At 40.3% G+C, this 22,450-nt stretch overlaps 1 protein-coding gene across 21 annotated transcripts in view; it reads right to left on the bottom strand.

The window, feature by feature from the left end:
* Window positions 1-22,450, bottom strand: part of Eif4g3 (eukaryotic translation initiation factor 4 gamma 3) — a 226,727-nt gene that overhangs the window by 74,600 nt on the left and 129,677 nt on the right. For 17 of the 21 annotated variants that reach the window (XR_012907440.1, XM_075945434.1, XM_075945413.1 and 14 more), the window contains 2 exons: window positions 18,243-18,351; window positions 12,093-12,902 (listed from right to left, as the gene is read on the bottom strand). Coding sequence is in view for 20 of the 21 variants with exons in the window: in XM_075945434.1 (XP_075801549.1) it covers window positions 12,093-12,902; window positions 18,243-18,351 (919 nt within the window). In the remaining variant the exon portion in view is untranslated. The remainder of the gene's footprint in view (window positions 1-12,092; window positions 12,903-18,242; window positions 18,352-22,450) is intronic. The other 4 variants (XM_075945414.1, XM_075945418.1, XM_075945421.1 and 1 more) reach the window with 1 other exon arrangement.

Here is a 22,450-nt window from a genome sequence, read left to right as displayed (position 1 = left end):
AACGAATAAAAGCAAACACACAAAGTTGCACAGGCAGAAATTCAACAATAAATACTGCCATACAAACCTTCTAATTTCAAGTTACTGCCCAGATTCCATGGTGGAAGGAAAGAAAACAACTCCTGAGAATTGTCATCAGACTGCCAGAGATGCACCATGGCACATGTGGTCCCATGTGCGGACACACAAACACATGCAAACACAGTAAGACAAGCAAAAGGAAAAATTGATTTTGAGATCAGGATCAAGTTTTATCTCAGGAAATCAAATTTGGTTCAATATTTAATACTAAAAAGAAAAAGTAAATAAAAAAAGAAAGCACTAAGAACATCAATGGATGGAGGAAGAACACTGAACAAATTCTATTTATATGCCAAAAATAATTTCTCAGCAACAAGAAAAACTCTCCAACTAACTGGGTACAAAATAGTGAGTGTGTGCTTGATTCATGCAAAGGAAGAGAACAGGGATAACTAGACTAGAGGGTCAACTGTGTTGACAAATACATTAAAAATATCAAATCAAGTTACAAATGTGTTGAGAAAACATAAAACTGGTAAGAGGGAATAAAGGAGATGGCTCAGGACCTAAGTTCGACCTTGAGATCTCATTAAACAATGTATGGAAGCCAGGGACAGTGACACAAGGTTTTAATGCCAGCACTCAGAAAGCAGAGGCAGCCTGATTTGTGTGGAGAGTTCCAGGATAGTCAGAGTTACACAGATAAGAGTCTGTCTCAATCCCCAAACTCATAAAAAAAAAAAAAAAAGATTGCAGAAAGTTGTTATTTGACCTCTACAAGTGTGTAATTGTGCATGTGCATGCATACAAGATTGGTGTATGTGTGATTATACACACAATAAGAATAAAAAGCAAGGGGCATAGAGAGATGGCTCAGAGATTAAGGGCACTAGTTGCTCTTCCAGAAGCTCTGAGTTCAATTCCCAGCACCCATATAGTGGCTCACACCATATAGAATTGAGATCTGGTGCACTCTTCAGTTTTTATTTTTATTTATTCGTTTGTTTTTCAAGACAGGTGTTTTTCGGTAGCTTTGGAGTCTGTCCCGGAACTAGCTCTTGTAGAGCAGGATGACCTCAAACTCATAGAGATCCACCTGCCTCTGCCTCCCGAGTGCTGGGATTAAAGATGTGCACCACCACCACCACCACCCAGCTAAGATCTGGTGCCCTCTTTTTTCATGCACGCATACATGCAGGCAGTATACTGTATACTTAATAGATATTAATAATAACTAATCTTAAAAATAATAAATAACCTTTAAAAAATAAAAAAACTAGTTAAGTGAGCTTTATCAAGGTTTTCATGATGAGTTCAATATTGGCATTTCTCACACCAACAATGAATGAGAACAGACATAAAAGATGAACGAAAGTGCTATCTACTGCTCAGCAGTTAAGAGCATGTGCTACCCACTCATGAAGACCCACATAAGAAGCTGAGTATCTATTGTGTCAGGACAGAGAAAACGCTGGGAGGAAGTAAGAAAGCAACATGGTAGAATAAAGGCAATAAGGCTACCAGGCAGAAAGTAAATGAATAAAAATGGATTAATTTACGTTTTAAGAGATAGTTAGAAAAAAGCCTAAGCTATTGGCCAAGCTTTGATAATTAATAAGTCCTGTGTTGTGATTTGGGAGCCAGCAGGAATAACAGAAAACATCCACCTACAAATGGTGCCCAATGTCTGGCCACACATAACTACACCTGAGAAAATTTAAAAAAGGTTCTAAATACACAAAAACAGAGTCAAATGTGGCTTCCTAGTCTCATGTCTCTCATGCTGGCTGCAGTACAGAGAGAGACATGTCTCTCAGCAGCTGCCTACATGCTTGAGCCACTAGTGTGTCATGAGCTAAGCCACATGCGTATTTAAGGTTTTGCTCATGCAGACAGAAAAGGTTACAGATATATAGTAAAGCAGGTTTACATGGGAAAAACCTCTTGATAGGTTACAATGTGTTTAACCATGTGTGTAAGCTTAAAAACAAGCAAGTGGGTATAGACAGTCATATTAAAAATAATAAAGTCTTTAAAGAGAGAGTAAAGTGATTTTAAAAAAGGCCACGTATGGATGGAAAATGTACAAGGAATTTGGATCCTATATGATAGCTTAACTTTGAATTTTTTATATATAATATACAAAAAAACCAAAACAAAACAACAACAAAACAGCTGCTGACAGACACTGGATTATGGAAACTGGAAAATTAAAAGAACCTATATATTTTAAAAATGTCTTAAATATGGGGCTGGAGAGATGGCTCAGTGGTTAAGAGCACCGGGTGCTCTTCCACAGGTTGTGAGTTAAATTCCCAGTAACCACATGGCTGCTGCCTGAGTAGCCTCACAGACCACTTTAGCCAGGACTTCCAATAAGCCCTGCACTTTCCCATTGCACAGAGACTAAACAACAAATAATATAGCAAACTATACCAGGACTTAACCATTATCCCAATTTTCCCAGGGGCTCCTAAAGATACCAGCACTCCCGGGCAACAGAAAGCAGTCTAGAGAACAAGAGACCCACATTCCCAAGAGGTGGAGTAGATGGCTAATAGTCATTCAATGGGTTATAGATGTTTGGGATTTTTTTTTTTTTTGAGGGGAGAGTGTGGCTGGTTACAAGCTATTACTGATCACATTATAGAAAAAAGCCGAAGAAGTCAGACTCAAGAATTTCCTGAAATAAAGGATATAGTATAGAAATGAAGGAATAAAGAGGTAGATTATTGAGTCTACACTTACACAATCACTAGTCTCAAATATTTGACACTGTTATGGACGTCTCTACATTAATAAAAAATTAAGGTTTTTATTTATTGATCTCTACATTTTTCTCTGCCTCTCTCCTCCCCACTTCAATCCTCCCCCAAGGTCCCCATGCTCCCAATTTACTCAGGAGATCTTGTCTTTTTCTACTTTCCATGTAGATTAGATCTATGTAAGTCTCTTTAAGTGTCTGCATTGTTGTCTAAGTTCTCTGAGATTGTGGTTTGTAGGCTGGCTTTCTTTGCTTTATGTTTAAAAACCACCTTTGAGTGAGTACATGTGATAATTGTCTTTCTGTGCATGGGTTACCTCAATCAAAAAAATGTTTTTTAGCTCCATCCATTTTCCTGCAAATTTCAAGCTGTAGTTATTTTTCTGCTGTGTAGTACTCCATTGTGTAAATGTACCACATTTTCCTTATCCATTCTTTTTTTTGTTTTGTTTTGTTTTTTTTTTTTTTGGTTTTTCGAGACAGGGTTTCTCTGTGGCTTTGGAGCCTGTCCTGGAACTAGCTCTGTAGATCAGGCTGTCCTTATCCATTCTTGAGTTGAGGGGCATTTAGGTTGTTTCCAAGTTCTGGTTATGATAAACAAAGCTACTATGAACATAGTTGAGCACATGTCCTTGTGACACGATTGAGCATCCTTTGGATATATACCCTAAACTGGGTCTTGAGGAAGGTTGTTTCCTAATTTTCTGAGAAATCACCACAATGACATCCAAAAGAGCTGTATCAGCTTGCATTCCCACCAGCAATGCAGAAGTGTTACCTTTTCCCCACAACCTCTCTAGCATAAATTGTCATCAGTGTTTTTGATCTTGGCCATTCTTACAGATATATGATGGAATCTCAGAGTTGTTTTGAATTGCATTTCTCTGATGACTAAGGATGTTGAACATTTCCTTAAGTGTCTTTCAGCCATTTTAAATTCCTCTGTTGAGAGTTCTCTGTTTAGGTCTGTACTCCATTGTTTTATTGGATTATGTGATCTTTTGGTGACCAATTTCTTGAGTTCTTTGTATATTTTGGAGATGAGACCTCTGTCTGATGTGGCGTTAGTAAAGATCTTTTCCCATTCTGTAGGCTGTCGTTTTGTCGTGTTGACCGTGTCCTTAGCTTTACAGAAGCTTTTCAGTTTCAGGAGGTCCCATTTATTAATTGTTTCAGTGTCTGTGCTGCTGGGGTTATATTTAGGAAGTGATTCCCTGTGCCAACGCGTTTAAGTGTATTTTCCACTTTCTCTTCTAAAATTGTTTTTTTTTTTTTTTTGGTTTTTCGAGACAGGTTTCTCTGTGGCTTTGGAGCCTGTCCCAGAACTAGCTCTTGTAGACCAGGCTGGCCTCAAACTCACATAGATCTGCCTGCCTCTGCCTCCAAAGTGCTGGAATTAAAGGAATGCGCCACCACTGTCCAAGCTGTATACACCATTCTTTCTTCAAGACTTTCTGGGTTGATGTTTTTCTTGCTACAAAGCCACACACAAACTACATGCACGGGCACAGATGCACACAAATACTCCTCCAATGATACTGTTATTCCTGAGAATGTAGCAACAAAATTAAACATAGCTTTCCCCTTATATATTTACTATATTGCCACATATTACTAGTTATGTCAAATATCGAATATGCAATTCATTTATTTCCCTTAAGGAGTAAGACAATTTATTATTTATATCTCCTATGAAATCTTAGTTTGATTTTCTTTTCACTGGCAACTGTTCTGTATAGGTAATTTTTATTTCTTGTCTACTGATGTCCTTTTTGGCAGGACAAAATACTCAATTCTACTAGCTATAACTTTATTCAGAGGTTTCTCTAGTGAGTATGTGCTACCTTTGAAAACTATGCCATCAGGGAAACTGAGAAGGACAAGTGCTTCTGCCCTACACACGGCAGCGACAACTGGGGGGAAGACATAGCCCCTGAAAAAGCCAGGGGAGGCCATGTCATATTTAACTGCAACACTTAGAAGGCTGAGGAGAGCAAGCCCAAAGCCAACTCAGGCTACACTGAAATCCTGCATCTAAGCCAGGAAGCACACCTCCCAGAAAAAACTGCTGGGTGGGCGAGCTGCTATTCTGTTCTAGTTACAGATTCTGAGATCAAAAAGAAAGGATATTAACAAACCTTCCTAGGGGAAGCCCAATAGTAGGTTCGTTTCTGTTGTTGACAGGGCTACCCTCATGGACAGCAGAATGGGCATGATATGGTGTACTGTAACGGGCGTCAGCTTTCTGTCATGACACAAAACTGAAAAAGGGGGCATCTGATTGACACAATATTGGCCAACTGTTTAACATTTTAACAAAATACTAAAATACCTGAAAACTCCCAATAAAACTTAGGTAGACACTATTTGATATCTGATGGTACACGTTGTTAATTCCAGCATTCAGTGGAGTATAGAGAAGGAACTTGTCAGTCTATCAACTAAATAAAAACTAGTCTTCACTTACACAGTGAGTTCATGTGAGAACCTGGTTCAAAAAAGAAAAAAAAATTTCTCCTAATTTTCATTAGTAGATGATCAGACAGCTTATTTCTTATTTTGGGAAGAGGGATTTAGGTACATGAAAAACAAAGAGAAACCAACTTATCAAGGCGTGGGAAGTGGGTGTGTCCCACAGAACGGCAACAAAAATGTGTGGAACAGACAGAGAAACATGATTTCTATTTCCAAGAACACAAAGTTAATAACTTTAAAATTATTTAATCATTTGCCTGTGTGATTCTCTCTTAGCCTATCTGTGTGGGTTCTGCGGCTCTAACTCAGATCTCCAGGTTTACATTGAGGCATTTCACTCACCCTTGCGCAATTATGATTGAATTCAGCTATTTTGTATTCAGAACTAAATTAGAATTCTAAGCGCAATGAGCCTTTGACAGTATACATGGTTCAGCTCTTACAGCAGAAATCATCAGATTCTCATTTTTTTCTATTTTATCTGTTCTGACCAAACCCAGGTGGTCTCAGGTTTACCTTTGCTTCCATTTATCCTCAAAGTCCCGACCTGCACTTAAAGACTTGATAATAAACCAGGTGTGTTTTGTACCAGCGCCCTTGCTCGTACTCTGGGGATGCCGCTTTGGAGCTCATCAATCTGTGTCATGGAAAGCTCACGTCCTGAATTGCCACAACTGCTGCATTAACATCCATTTCAAACAGTCTGCCTTCCTGCTGCTCCTGGAAACAGGCCATGTGGTTCATCCAAACGTGTTGTTGTTTTAGGTAACTGATGTAGTGATGAAAATGTGTACAATTTGTATTTAGCCAATTTAAAATTACTCCATATGAAATCGCAAATGTACTTACTTATAAAGAAAAATTAAATGTATAAACAATCTCATTTTTCCTCTGATCCAAAATTGTGTAGGGCAATTTATTTATAAAGCAAATATAAAGGCCAAAAAGGTTAATGTAATTTTGACACAGAATAAGCAGTTAGAGAGCTCACATCATGTGACTGAACAGAATAAAAAGACAGAAGAAAGGAGGCCGGAGGCCACTGGTACATGCTCAGAGAGAACTGATAGCAGAAATGCTGTGCCAGCTCAGCATGGACTTTCTAGAAGCTGACCTCAGTCCCCTCAGTGTGCCCAAAGCACAGTTGCTGGGCTCCAGGCCATGATAGGGCCATAGGACTGTCACCCATCATCAAACTGGACTCCAGCATGAGCAGCTGGTCACTGCTGCATCTGAGTGTGTCTCTATGGCCTGCAGCCTGGGACAGCAGCAGCATGAGGAACTCACACAGGCTTCTGAGCCTCTCTCTTGCTTCATTCAGCCCATTTGGTCTATCTGTCTGGCAACTCTGGCTGTTTCCCCAGACTCTGTTGGCTACATGGCTGAGATTGGTGTTAACTTTTCATTTCACACAATGTCCTCTCAATCCATGGTGCCTGCATCTGTTTGGGTGTCTGAACTGTCTGAATTCAATGTCCTTATTCATCTCTATCCTCAGAATTAGCTGTGACATTCGCAGAGTTTAATCACGAAGTCCTTCAGCCTACATTCCTACCAGGCACCATGTTCTGCTCTCCATCTTAGGGCTGTTTCAATGTCAGATGACTGGCCTCTTGTAGTTTTTACAGTTTTAAAGGAAACTTTTGAAACCACCAAGGTACTTGACTTAGGACCCCTCTTCAAGACCCTTCACATAAGCTCAAAATTTAGCTTCTATTTGGTATCAGATCCATTTTCTGCTCTATTGTGCCAAAATGTTCACCACACTTCATTGTGTCCTTGCTATTCTTCACAAAGATTAAGTGTGTTATATGAGTTTAAGCATTTTAATGGAAAAGGATTTATTTTATTGATCACGTCTAATACAGATGCTTACTGAAGATGCAGCAACAAATAAACCAACAATCAAAAGCACATCTAGGGCAGTGGCTGCTTAAGTCTTTGTGCCACCCAGCTAGAATTTGTTCAGCGCAATTTTAGAGCAAGGAAACTATATTGCACAAAGAATAACCTAGGAAGTAAAAGATGGCATGGGAAGGAAGCCCAAAGGTTTTAACTACAAACCCTTGTCCTTCCCATGTATCTCACAACTTTGCTTTGCTCCTGTGAAAGTTCCTTAGAATTCCAGCTGCACTTCGTCTCTTCAGCTCTGTAACTTGTGGAAGGTGGGACAGGAAGTGCAGCAAAGGAGAACAGAGTGAGGAATGTTTTGTCTGTTGGCTGATACACGTATGTCAAATCAATAAGCAAATGAAAAGTTTGCTACAGCACACTTAGCAAAGAGCAGCCCATTGAGTGACTTTGTCACCAGCGAGAACACAGATCATAGCAGCGAAACATTTGGCAAAGTCTACATATTATTACAGGACTTCACAGATTCTTCGACTAAGTACTTCTGTGCTTCTTTTACCATCATCAAGCTGACTGCAGCTTAAGGTAAATCTAGTACAGATGCAGATATATGGATCTTGACAGCACCAACTTATAACTCAGAGAAGAGACTCCAAGACAAATAACTAGCTTTCCCTCTACAATGCTCTTCATCTCTGAACGAGAGGATTCCTGGGAACATGGAAAAATGTCCCATTTGCTCGTCTAAGTTCTGGGGCCTACAACGTGGAGGCTGCAAAGACCTTCAGTCAAACGAAGCTTCACAAGCCCGAAACACCCCAGTGGTGGCTACCACTCCTGTGGCTCTTCACCTTGTCCTTCCTGGAATTTACACACTTGTCTCTACAGAAAACCACTCAGAGGAAAGGAACGCCAGTCTCTTCTGGAGGTCAAAGGTCAGAAGATTAATATGTTACATGCAAATGAAAATAACCTAAAAAAATAAAATGAGGTTATTACTCAATTTAATCCCAGATATACTATAAAGTGACATGAGTGAGGATTTAATAATGGTCATAATTAGGCCACCAGGATTCTTGGCATTTTCTGACAATACAAAATTTGAGTATTTTTCCCCCTGCTCTAAATTGTGAGTAAGACGATGTAGCCAAAAAGGTATTCTAACTTATTTAAAACTAAACACCGAGGCCGGAGGCACTACTCGGGAGGCAAGCACATGACTGCATACACAGGACTCCAGGTCCAGCCCAGCACCTAACAACAAGAACACATGCCAACAGCTGTCAGGAGGCCTGTGCTCCGTCACTAGACATGCAGAGAATGTCAGCACCACTTACTGCAATTAGAGCTGCTCAAATGATTGTTAAACCAACAGTATTAAATTATGAATCTAAGAAAGTAAACATTTTCTGCAATCCATTTATATGAAAATCTGACCTGAGGGGCTTGCAGTGAAGCCTGCTGACTTGAGCTTGAGCCCCTGAACCCATAGTGATAGGAGAGAACCAACTCATGGAAAGTTGTCCCTGACTTCTCTCTCCTATTCACTCTAAATTAAATATATAAATCAAATATGACAAAATATAAAAATTATGTATGTACACACACATAACTAAGAAAATATACATGTGAAACCAATTATACAAAATAGTTGGGTGGAAGGTAGGCAACATGGTTACTAACATCCTTGAGGCTCTGGCATATTTTATATGGAAGATTTTTCTGCGAAAATACATTTGAAGGAAATACATGTCTGCAAAGAAAAAAGGGGGGGAAAGAGAAGTTTGGACACAGGTTCTTGGTCACAGAGGAATATAATAACATACTCTAAGGAAGATATGTGGAATGCAGGAATGATCAACAGATGCATACATGGAAAGTAATAAAGGCTGAAGAGGGAGCTGGCTCAAGAGAAAATGGCTCAACAAAAGCAACACGACACAAGGACCCGTTGCATGCACAGGAAGCTGGGCATTATTTCTCCAAACACTGCCTTTCTGGGTTTGAGCACAAGGACCACTTCCAAGGCTGCTTTCCTGGCCCATCCAGGTTCCTCATTTGTGATGTCACTGAGTGTTGGTGGCTTTAGAATACTCAGCAGCTACCTCAAGACAAGGCTCTCAGATTTAGTGAGATGGAACTAGTACCAGTAAGAACTGTTTGGGAACCATAAAATCTGGGGCTATACTTCAGGTAGTCAATAATGATGGAACTATAGCAACCTATTTCCCAAACTGCCAAGCCATTGCTCCCCTAAGACATTAGAGTTCCTGTCCAGCTGTTCGCTTTCCCAACCCCTGACAAGCATTCCACTTTGTTCTGGATATTTCCTAGAAATGAAACCATGTTTTATGAAAATGAAAACATTTTCAAAGGTCTGGTTTCTTCTGAAGCAGAGCAGATGCCAGCTTACTGTGCTTATTGTAATGTTAAAATGACATAATGTGTACAAAAACCTTTAATCACAGTCACATCTCCATAGGGAATATTCTAGAAGATGTTGCATTGCAAGATTTTTCAGTCCTGGTCCTGGTAGTGCACACAGCTTTGATCAAAGCACTTAGGAAGCAGAGGCAGGCAGATCTCTGTGAGTCAAAGCCAGTTTGGCCTACACAGTAGTTTCAAGCCAGCCAACAGTAAAGTGTTTCAGTGTCTTGTTTCCAAATTTTTCCGAAAAGGTATCAATTTCATTTGTTCCGTGTGATGTCACTGAGGTATTATCAAATAACTGACAGACCGCTCAGCAGGCATACACTGAGAAGTAACACACTTTTGCTGTGGGACAATGGTCTTGTACTTAGTAAAGATTTGTCACTTGTATTTTAATAAAACACTGATTGGCCAGTAGCCAGGCAGGAAGTATAAGCAGGGCGACTCAGCAGGAAATAGAGATAGGGCAAAGAGAACAGAATTCTGGGAAGAGAAAGCTCAGTCTACAGACATAGAGGAAGCAAGATGAGAACACTTCACTGATAAAGGTACCAAGCCCTGTGGCTAACACAGGCAAGAATAATGGATCAAATTAAGATGTAAGAATTAGTTAATAGGAAGCCTGAACTAATAGGCCAACCAGTTTATAATTAATGTAGTAGACCTCTGTGTAATTCATTGGGACAAACGGCTACAGGACTGGGCGGGGCAGAAACCTCTGTCAACACAGGTTACTTTAACAATTTTCTGAATGAAGAAACACAAACTCAGGGCAAAGGAATGAAAAAGGCTATGGCTCAGGTGTTTCTGTTATTTACCTCCACACATTACTGCTGAAGTTTAATCAAAACCAAGAGAAGCTGTATTTAATCATATACTAAAAGAAACACGTTTGTGCTTTAAAATCCTTAGAAACAGTGCTGTGGCTTCTGTACAGGGTGAAGACAGCAGTGGAAAGCTGGGCATCATTTAAAGACAAAGAAATTATATTAGACTGTCTAGAAGAAGGTATGATAGCAATAGATCTGTGGCAGGAGGATCAGGAGTTTATAAAGTCATCATCAATTACACAATGAGTCTGAGGGCAGTTTGGGCTTCATGAGACACTGTCTCAAAAAGCCAAAAGCCAGCATAAAGATTCCCAAGACCACAAAGGAATACCCAATTAGCAAAGGGTTTGGTGATCAAGTTCAATTAGCATAAAACCATCTGGCTACGCTCTGACACTTGTTTGAGTCTAGAAAGACAGACACAAACAATTTTCACTTTATGTGGGCAGTCATTCTTTAACCCCAATTATGCAGAACTGCAGCATCCTGATGCACCTAGGACTCCCACCTGGAACAATGCAATGGAGTACAAGGTCCACTTTTACCAAGTTTATCTATTAATCAGTCAGGACAAACCAAGTGGCACCTGACTTTTCAGCACTGGGAACTGCTGATAACCAAAAGAAGTGCCTATCAACCACAGGGCATATTCATAGCCCATATGAACCCAATGTTCTAAGGAAAGTGGTTCAACTGCCAAGTGCACAGAGCACAAACCACACAGCCTAGGGCAGTGCTGCAGAGGACGATTGTGCGACTCAGATAAGTCAGCACTTATATATTCTGAGCTGCCAGTCAAGTGGGAAGTGCCAGGGAAACTTTGGTATTTGATAACAATTTCAGGCTGGAGAAATGTCTCAGTGGTAAGGAGGATTGGCTGCACCTACACGGCAGTTCACAACCATCTGTAACTCGGTGACATCATCTCATCACACGCATGCATGTGGCACACATACATATATGCAGGCAGACCTTATACTCATAAAGTAATCTTAACATTTTTTAATTGATAAAAATTAAATCCAATCATCAGACCTAGGTGATACCACATTAAAAAAGAGTTGGTGAAGACTGTAAGAGTTTCAGAATAAAAACAAATATAAAAAAACTTAAGGCAGGAGTGGTATACCGTCCTGATAGGAGAGGGTAGCCTCAAGTTCGAGGGTGACCGGACCTCCTGCCCCGATTCCTGAGTGCTAGGATTACAAGTGCACACTATCACTCAAAGCCAGTGAAACTTAGAAAAGAAAAGGAGAAAGATTCAAGTATCTGACAAACGGAGCAGCTGGAACCTGTGGTGTCCTGAGGGCTCTTTCCCTCAACAGCTCTTCATGGCAGACATTTAGTTGTGGACTGGTCAAGAAGACAGGATTGGGAGCTACAGACCACGCTGGTTTCCATGCCAGCTTCAAAGTAACAACGAAACTCTTGAGGAAATGAGTTTAAAAACAAAACAAAACAACAACTCAACATGTATAGAGACATATACCTTGGAGGCAATTAGTGTATTTGGGAACTCTCATTTGCATTTTTAGACAATGGAGTAACTCTTTTGCAGGCTGTACTAAAAAACAAGCATACAACTGAAGAAATCAGACTAGGAATTTCTGCATTCATTCGATGTTTCTGGAAGTCAAGGAAAGTAGCCAATTAAAAAATAACTCCATCACTGTCTCTTCTTCATGGTCAGCAAGCATAAAATCAAGGGCAGAACGGCTTACCTGGGGCAGGGCTCCTTCTTGAATTTAAGTTCTGAGAATCCACAATCTCTTCTGCTTTCCCAACTACTTTTGCCTCTGTTTTGTTCAGAGTCTCATTTCCATCCTCTCCAAGGCAAGTTCTTATGTTCTCTCCCTCTTCAGCAACTCTCTGGACCACAGTGGCAGCAACAGGAGAACGAGCAGAGCAGGCAGAAATGACAGGAGTGCAAGGAGGAGAAGTTGGGGGAGTTGGAAGAGCTGGTGAAAAGGAAGGCAGCGTGGAAGGAGTAACAGGAGTTGCGGTACACTCCACTTTCATTTCTTCCTGGGGATATTGCAGAATCTCCAATTCAAGAGTCAATGGCAGCACTTCCTGTTTTACCATGTCCACAATGCTTTCCTTGGCTGGCAATTTTTCACCAACTCCATTCATTTCATTAATTAGATTAGTACTAGAAATCAGCTCAAGATTGTGAGGTGCTACACTACAGGGGTTCTTGCATATATCATTGTCATCTGTTAGTGAAGGGGCTGATGTAGCTGTGCAAGATGTGGGGCTGGGTACAGGAAGTGCATCTTCTTTTGAGGGAGGGTGTTCACATTTGTCCTGGAGAACAGTAGTGAATAGTGGCTGGCTGCTCAGGGCAGCGGAAGTGGGGGAAGGAAGTGGAGGAAGGGTGGCAGGTGATGAAATCCGAGGAGGCTCTGGGGTAGGCCCTCCTGCAGTAGTCTCAGGCACTTGGCCTGCTTGCTCTTTCTTCTCCCCACTAAGGACAAGCCGAAGGACTGTGGAAGGAGACTGGAACACTGGATCTGGTTTTGGTTTTTCTTCTGAGGAAAAAGAAATAAAGAATTTTAAGAATGATTTTGAATCACAGATGACACAGTACCACCTTAGACCAAGTTCACAGGCAGCAAAACAGAGACTAAAGTATTAGACTCCAAAAATACTGTCCTGTTTGTTTCTAGCCACGCTTACTAGTGCTTTGTCTCCAGGTCACAAGACACTTATTTTCAAGGAAGAGAGGGAATCAGGTCCCCAAATGATGAGTCACAAACGAGCACATAAGAAAGACTCATAAAAACTAAAGTTAAATCTTTCCTATTGTGACACAGTCTTACTAGGTACCCTGTGCTCATGATCCTCTTGCCTATGGAATGCTGGGATTACAGGCATGTGCCACCCTATCCAGCCAAGATCAACCACTTTTTGCAGTAAAGCTTTTATCTCTTCTGTATTTTATTCCCTGTGACTATTAAAAGCACACAACTGTCTGGCCGTACCAATTTAAAGACAAATAATTAAGAACTTGTTATAAACTCCATTTTAATGACCAATGACATCAAGCACCCGAACACAGAAGATAGTTTCAAAACTCACTTCCATTTCTCAGAACAGCTTCTAACCAAAACAACAGCGGTGTGGAAACAGAATCAATTGTTTAAGTAAGCCGTTCCAAAGTTAACGATCACATAAATCAATCTGAGAAAAAGAACACTGGACATCTCTATGCGGGAAATATATAAAAACAATCTGTGTACAGAAAAAGTAAGATCAAGACAGGAGGAAATGAAAACCATAAAAGTACCACAAGTACAACAAAAAGAAATGCTAATCAACGTTGACTATCTCTTGCCAAGCCAATGACTTGAGAATCAAAGGGAGAACAGCTCCCTGACACTGCTGCGTGGGCTTCCTTAAACTTCCAGCTCTCTTGTAAGAGAAGGCTAAGAGACTTTCCTTTCAATGCTGTATCCCAAACGTGACTACATGGCAGTGATGTCTGTGAATGAGACCATGGCTACCCATATCAAAACAGAACATATTACCATGCTAAGGTCAATGCATTCATAGCTTTGGAATTCACTTAAGTGACGGGCATGGAAGCTAAGGCATCTATAAGAGTCAGTGTTTTCTCATAACTGTAAAGAGCAGTAAGTGCTCACTGTCAAATCTCTCAGATTAAGCTATCAGGGCAGAAACCAAAAATACATGGGAACCATAAGCGTTCATTATATGTGTGTGCTCTCTGTGCATCTTGTTTAACAGATATACATTTATTACAGCTCTGAGTAACTCCCATTTTGTGATCGCTAAAACGGTGCCATGGTCATTTATTAGGCAGAGACCAAGAATAACAAGCATCCTCTACCTGAGGAACAGACCTGCCCTGAATGCTAACAGAGCCCAACAGAGCTAACAGCTGGGTAAGTGCATACAGTTTCTGAATGCAAAGGGAATGTCTCCAAAAATCATTTTGACAGACTGTAGAGAGTGTTTTACCCTTGTTTCAACACACCTGACTAAAGGATGCATCTCCCTCAGGAAACAGAAAGTGCCCTAGCTATGCGTAATGTCAGAGAGAAACAGTGATAAATATCTTAATGCATTTAATAGTTTTTAGAAACAAATGTAAACTATTGTTTCTTTATAAAATGCTAAACAAAAGGAAAATAGTACATCTGTCTTTAACATTTGACTTGTTAGCCATTCAACTGCTCATGTAAAAGAATTCTGAGAGACCAGATTACTAATGGTAGTTGGCATTTATTAAGCACCTAGCAGAAACTGAGTTCAACAGCCTGCATACATTGTTCTTCATTTCTTAAAAGCACCTACCAGGATAGAGACAATTGTTTGACTAGCAAATGGTTTAAGTTTGATTTGAAAAGCCCATTTTTCCAAGCAGGGTGGAAAGGCTCATGAAAAATAAAAGCAGTGAGATGGGACATTCTGTTACCCAGTGCAAACCCTCAGTAGTGGCATGTCCATTGGTAAGAAGAGTGAAAATGCAGTCTTCCTATGCAGCCACAAGCCTGGAACTACGTATGTATAAAAGGCTGGCCTCCAAGACAGAAATCTGCCTGCTTCTGCCCAAAGCTGTGTGTCAACTTACAACTCTTTTAAGTAAATGAGTGCATTCCTCCATACTTCCTTCTCCTAGAAAGAATCACCAGGTGGTGGTGGCATAAGCCTTTAATTCCAGCACTCGGGAGGCAGAGGCAGGCAGATCTCTGACTTTCAGGGCAGTCTCAAACATTTGCCAATACACCCATATCTATATCAAGTCAGATCAAAAGGCTTTAATTTAATTTAATTTAATTCAAATTTCCTCTAAGCAAACGAAACAAAGCAAAGGGGATTTTACATCTTCCCTTCTTGAAAATGTCAAACTTAGCATTCCTTTTCCTTGAACAATTACATGAAGGTCCAGACGATCATTATTCAGCGTGCTGTGTGGATGGTTTATAGCTGAGCGCAGCTGTGGACGAAGTAAGCATCCTCTTTATTTATGCCCCTGCAATGCTTACGCATGCACGGGCAACCCGTTTATGGAGGTTCTCCAGGTGTTCCACAGTCTTTCTTTTATGCTATCTATCCAGCGTTTTTTGGGCCTTCCTCTTTATCTTATCCTGTGTACTCCTCCAAGCAGTGCAATCTTCAGGTATCTGCCATCATTCACCTCAAATGCCGTTGGAAGTCCCTTCCTTCTACAGATGGAGATGTTACTTAATGTCATCATTGTGTAGCCTGTCTCTTCATGTGATGCTTAGAATCCCTGAGAAATGCCATCTCAAGCACATTCAGGTGCTATCTGAGGAGCGTTTCATTGTCCAGGTTTCGAGTTGTAAAGAAGACAGCTGAAGACAAGTGTCTCATATTCTTGTAATTTTGTTGTTGTTGTTATGTCTCTTGCTGACCAAACCTTTTCTAGTGCCTGGAATGCAGCCCTCCCTATCCCTATCCATCTCTTAACATTTGAAATAATTCCCTCCTTTGAACTGATGTTTCCTCCCAGACAGACAAAGCTGACTATTTGCTTGAGGTTCTGACTTTTTATTACAATGTTAAAATCCTTGTGTGCCCTTCCCATGGGATGTATCTCAGTCTTCTCAATGTTTACTTTCATACAAGGTTTTAACTTACTTCCACCACTCTATTTACCATGGCCTGCAGCTCACTGGGACTTTCAGCAAGTAGAGCTTTATCGTCGGCGAAATGCAAGTTATTGATTCGCTCACCACCTAATGCACACCTGTCTCCTCATTCTCCTGGGCTATTATTAATTCCTGCTATTATTATTTCCAGGGATATAGTAAAGAGCAGTGGTGAGGATGCATCCCTGCAACTCTCCTACGATAGTCTTAAACTGATCACTTGGTTCTCTAGACTTTAATGGATGCAAAGGTATCTTTATAGGCATTTCCTAGTATTCTTATAATTGTCTCTGGGTACCTATAGAATCTCTTTGTTTCCCAAAGTCCTTTCCTCCAAATGCTATCGAAAACCTTCCTGAAGTCGAAGTATGCAAGGAAGATGTATTTAACAGACTTGTGCACGGACATGCTTAATTTGGCCAGCATAATTCTAAAAAGAATAGATTACATTTGTACAAGAGTGCACTAAAATTTTAAAACAAAGCTCCTAAAAAGTAATTGTTATTAAACGTAAAAAAAAAAAAATCAAGCAAAATGTTTGCTGCTAGTGTTTCGCATCCAGCTGTGGCAGCACACGGCTACAAAATCCTAGCACCCAAGAGCCAGCAGGACCACAGTCTGACATCAGTTTGGATTATATCTCATTCCCAAACAATCTGAGCTTCAAACTAGACCCTGTTTGAAGTTTTTGAGGCAAAAAAATAGTTTCCCTCGACTAACAACAGCCTCTGCTACAATTCAGCATCAAGCTCCCATGAGCCTTATATAATTCTGCCAGTGATGTATCCAACAGCCTTCTGAAGCATGCCACCTAAGGGTTTATTTCTTTTTGGGTTAAAATCTTACAAAAGTTTTAATGCCACTTGTCAATACTCACGGGTGTGTGTTGTGTCTTGTATTTCACATTATCTTTTCATCTTGTTGACAAACTCTGAACTGGAGAGATGCCTATCCTTAGCACTCAGAAGCCTGAGACAGGAGACTCAGGGTTTAAAGGCAGCTTGCACTACAGAGCAAGTTCTAGGCTAGCCCAAGCTACAATGTGAAGACTATTTAAATAAACCCACCAACAAATGGGAAAAAAACACCACAAATTAGATCAATTTAAAAGTCCACGTAATTAATTTGTGAAACAAACCCTCTTAAAAAATAAAAATGGAACCATGCTAAAATTAAAAATATCTGTTAAAATTTTTTTTTTAAGATTTATTTATTTATTATGAATACACTGTTCTGCCTGTATATATGCCTGTATTCCAGAAGAGGGCACCAGATCTCATTACAAATGTTTGTGGGTTACCATGTGGTTGTTAGGAATTGAACTCAAGTCCTCTGGAAGAGCAGCCAGTGCTCTTAACCTCTGAGCCATCTCTCTAGCTCCTGTTAAAGTATTTTTATCTTAAGGACAATCCCAAGTATCTTTTAAACAATTATGTTTAAAAAATATATTTAAAATTAACTAGCTCTAGTAGAAGAGACTTGGATGAAAGCAGTCAGCACAGAATGGTCTCTACTCACTGGAGAGTGAAGCAAGAAGAGAGAACATGCTCCCTGCTCCCTCCTGAGAACTAGTGCTGACTTCAGAGAAGGTACAGCTAAGACCTAGTTCTCAGGAAAGAGAAAATTTCCTTTAACGTTCATGTTTCTATCCCAAAAAATACTATATTTGTTCTTAACAAACAGCTGGCAGCTCCTGCCCCTGGTCAGAGCGCCACAGTAGGGTTCCCGCATCATTTACCAAGCAGGTGGGAGATTTGCCCACCAGTGAAGAAAATGGAAAGTGCAGGTGAGAGGCTTTAGCAGGACGTCACAGCTGCCTGTGTCTGCTTCCAGAGCTCCAACTGCTTGTTCTCTAATGGGGTTTGGTGCCCTAGAGATATGTTATCTTCTATAAGAAATAGCAACATCCCCTAAAAATGATGAACATATGAATTTGTGCTGTTTTTGTAAAGTAATATATATAGAGAGAAATGCTTTCATTAATCTCCCCTCACAAACTTTGTTAAAAAAAAAAAAAGCAAACAAGCTAGGCAGTTACTTATACATAGATACCAAGCGCGAGGCAGGTGAATGTAAGATCCTTCCCCCTAGTTTCCTAAAAGTATACTTTCCGTCTTAGATTTGCTACTGAGCAGGTATCTGAGTAATTCTCAGGTATCTGATGAAACACCAAGATCAATATACTTAATAAAAGAAACTAAAGATAAAGGGAGGAAACAGTCATACACAAACCTTGCTTCTGGTCGCTAGCTGCAGTGACAGGGGTGCTGGCAGCAAGATGAGCGCTCTCCACAGTCCCATATACCACAGGGCTGTGCTCGGGGACCTGGCTGGGCAGCTGCTGGGATTTGAAGTACAAAAAAGGGTGATAATGAGCGCATGAACATAAAAACTAGCAACATGGAACTCAAGCAAGGAGGGGAGACACAGAGAGGAAGAGGTCACAAAATTAAAAGAAAAGCAGGGTGGGGAGGTAACACAGGGCAATTGAATAAAAGCAAGGGCAGGGAGGGAAGGAAAAGAGATGATTACTATTAACCACAGCAAGAGCAGACAGCACAGGCATCCGCACATCCACTCCAGGGTTCCTTTCAAGCACTCACTGACTTCTAGCAGTAATGGCTGCCAATGGAACAGGATGCCTCAGTGGAACAAATCTTGACGTCCTCCCAGACTAACTAAAAAGTTTTGGTCAGCTTCACTTCATGTGCCCAAAGCAGGGCAAACCGAGAACATGAAGACTTTTAAACCCAGTAACTGACGCAAATAAAGTGTACTATCAATACCACTGAAATCTCAGACGAACATTAATGGGTAAAGCAGCTCAAGGCACTTCCACCATCGCAATAGCTGCAGCTTTGGAAACGCTTCAAAGAATCTGAAACCTAAGTAAAGTCTCTGGCTTCTCAGGATGATGAGATACTCTCATTTTGCACTATGCCATTCTCTGGGACTAAAAAACGCCTATCAAAATTGGAGCAAGCAAGTCGAGGAAGCTACAGTCATTGTGCAACTTGAAACAGAATTAACAAGAAAGTACAGACACACTCATCTGTACCCCATTGGGGCCTGAGGGTCACACGAAAGCCACAAAAGAAAGCAGTGTCTCTCCTTGGAGAGCTAAGGCCCATTTCTGACAGCCCAGTATCATAAACTGAATTCTACAAGGACTGCCACAGAAGCCCCGCACTGCTCTATGTAAGAAGGGAGCAGTGAGGGGTGATTAAGATAGGAGGATGTTTAGGGCAACAGGGCCACTCAAATGTGAGGGCTAGTAAAAAATATTTTCAGTTCAATGTCTGCCTTAAACTTCCTAAAGGAAATATAAATGGAAAACATTGTTTAAAATAGGTAACAAATGATTAGATACTGTCTATATACAACTATATGTGTAAGGGGAAAATATAAAAAAGGAGATGATGCTACAATTTTGCACATATATTAGGCCATGAAACTGTTCACACTGCACAATTATTTATCAATGATGGCTACAAAAATTATATTGAAAGATACAAAGTCACTAGTTTTATTTTGAACTACAGAGAAATAAATGCCAACTACCACAATCGTCCAGAATTCTTATTTTCAGGGAAAACATTATGTTAAATAAGAAATTAGGAAGGCCTCAAACCAAAACTAAAAATGTTGATTTTGTTCAATTCTATGGGCTAAAAGCAGATAAGGAGAAAAGGAAAGACAACAAGTTATTTGGTGCTTATTAAGCAATTTACTACACAGGGAAGAAAGTTTTGCACAATGTGTTGATTATCTGAAAGAAAGAAAATACCCACTACTTCAACTGCCCTGAAGATCAGGAACTAAAACCCAAGTTGACAAAATAGGAATAAACAGCTCAAGACAGTAAACAGTAAATCTCTCTAGCACAAAGAACTCTGTGACTAAGGACTTTAAAACAGTATGAATGGAGCAACTGCTATTCACTAATTGGAAACAAACTCTTGGTATACTGCAGAGGTTGGTTCTAAAGTCCTGAACTCAAGCAGTCCACGTCTCAACTTCCAGTTAGGGTGATAGGTGTGTATACACTCTGATTGTGCCATAGCTGGGAAACAGATCCCAGGTTTCTGGCATGGTCAAGCATGCTAACCCCTAACAGATCTAGAAACAAGCATCGTAAGAAAGGCAGATAGAGAAATGGATCAGACACTAAAGTTGTCTGTCACATAAACATAAAGACCTGATTACTTGTGTAAAGCCTGGATGTGGGGGCATACACCTGTAACCTCAGGGGAAGAGGGTAGCAAGGTAGAGGCAACAAGATCTCCTGAGCTCATTGGTCAGCCAGTCTGGCTAAATGGTTCAGTGAGACTAAGCCACAAAACAATGAGGTGGAAGAAGACTTCTTACATTGACCCTTGGCCTCCATACTTAAGAACCTGAGTTTTAATCCTCAAAGCCCATGTAATAAAAGCACTAGAAAGCATTCCTATAATCTCAGGTGGTGATGGTAGGAGGGGCTGGTGCCACTGGTGGATACCTCAAAGTTCACTGACTGTTCAGCCTTACCTAATCCATGAGCTACAGGTTCAATGAAACCATGTTTCAAAAAATAAAATAAAATGAAATGAAATAAAGAAACTTGGGCATGATAGCACATGCCTTAATTAATCCCAGCATTTAGGAGGCAGTGGCAAATAGATCTCTGTGAGTTTGAGGCTAGGCTGATCTATAGAGCTAGTAGTACCAGGACAGCTAAGACTATTGTTACACAGGGGGAAAAAAAAACTATCTCTGAACACAGAAACAAAAACAACAACAACAAAAGGTGGATAGTGGAACAAATGCTATACAAATAACCAATTACTTTCGTATTGGATTTAAGATCCATTCCTTAAGATGGAACCCATACCTGAAACTGCTAAAGTAGCCAAGAACCTGAGACTAGAGAGACTAAAGGTCCTTTGGGAATATCTACTACTATACTACTATTCTACTAAACAAAGCAATCAAACCGACTCCTAATAACATACATTGCTATACTCATAGATGGGTGCTTCACTCAGCCCTCATCAGAGAAGCTGCTTTTTGCAGCAGATAGGAAATGAAACAGAAACAGAGACCTACAAGTGGACAATGTAGAGATTTTAGAGCACCCAACTCTAAATGGGATGTCTTCATCAATTCCCTTTCCCTCAGGGCTTAGGGATCTATGTGGAACATTCACAAATATTTTAAGAGTCAGAGATACTGGGTGACGCCAAACAAACTCCAAGGCAGACTCGTGTCCAGGAGCAGTTGATCAACACAATGGATTCCATTTTATTTGCAGGCAGGCAGGTTTTTTTGTTTCAATATTTTTGTCTTATTGTTTTGTGTGTGTGTGTGTGTGTGTGTGTGTGTGTGTGTGTGTGTGTGTGTGTGTGTGTGTAAGAGAGAGACAGAATCAGAGAGGGAAAGTGAGCACACAAGCATTCAAGAGCACATGGAAGAAGTTGGATGGAGAGGGAGGAGAGAAGATGGGGGTTTGAGGGAGGGGAAAGAAGATGATAAAAATATATGAAAAAATTAATAAAAAAGTAAAGTGATTAAGAGAAGAAACCCAACACTGTCCTTAGATGTATACACACTCACATGATGGCAACTTGCACAATTATGTACAATATATGCATTAACAAATACCACACACACTTAGGTGAACACATGCACACTGATGAGCACACAACTAAGATGACATCTTGAGTTAGCAGAAGTTCTGAGCCCAAATACCCACTGGGAAGGTGTAAACCCACAACCTTTGAGGACATGCTATTGATGGTTCACTGTGTAATGAAGATCCACTAAAGGGTCTATGCTACCTTAAACTTGAACATTTCATACCTGATATTATGAAAATGACATAGCATATGCTTTTAATCTCATTCTTCATTAGTTTTAATCTACCATAATCTCAATTGAATCACCATGAGCCTAACAGAGGAGTCCTCTATCTTGCCAAACCACAAATAATCATAAACTGCTTCACCTAACAAGTCATAAAAATCAGAAGTACACAAAATACGAAGACTCTAATATAAGCATCTGGACCCATGTAAAGAAACTGAGTTCCACCAATAATTCACAGGACCCCCAACCACTGACTTCAGGCACATTCTCTATCAGTGGGAATGATAATGTCAGAAAGGACGACTTGGATGAACATATGAACTAGGAAGTCACAGGTACAGATCGCGGCTAAGGCAGCAAATCTCTCCAGATTGTTTCAATGGTTTATAATCTGTGCCAATGCTAAATTGTATCCTGCTAACCCTTGCTAAAATCCATGTTGTCAGGAATAAGAGGAAACACATACTGACAAACACAGTGAAAGGGAAGTTTAAATGAGGGCAGCAGACAAACTTCCAATAACACAGGAAATGACCGTTTTCTAATTTCTGGTTAAGATGATCACTCTTAATGGGAATTTAAGACTCTACGATTAA

Source organism: Microtus pennsylvanicus, chromosome 13, assembly GCF_037038515.1.
Source record: "Microtus pennsylvanicus isolate mMicPen1 chromosome 13, mMicPen1.hap1, whole genome shotgun sequence".
In the NCBI taxonomy this organism is placed as follows: Eukaryota; Metazoa; Chordata; class Mammalia; order Rodentia; family Cricetidae; genus Microtus; species Microtus pennsylvanicus.
Note: the sequence above shows the minus strand (reverse complement) of the source record. Positions and strands in the feature narration are given on the sequence as shown.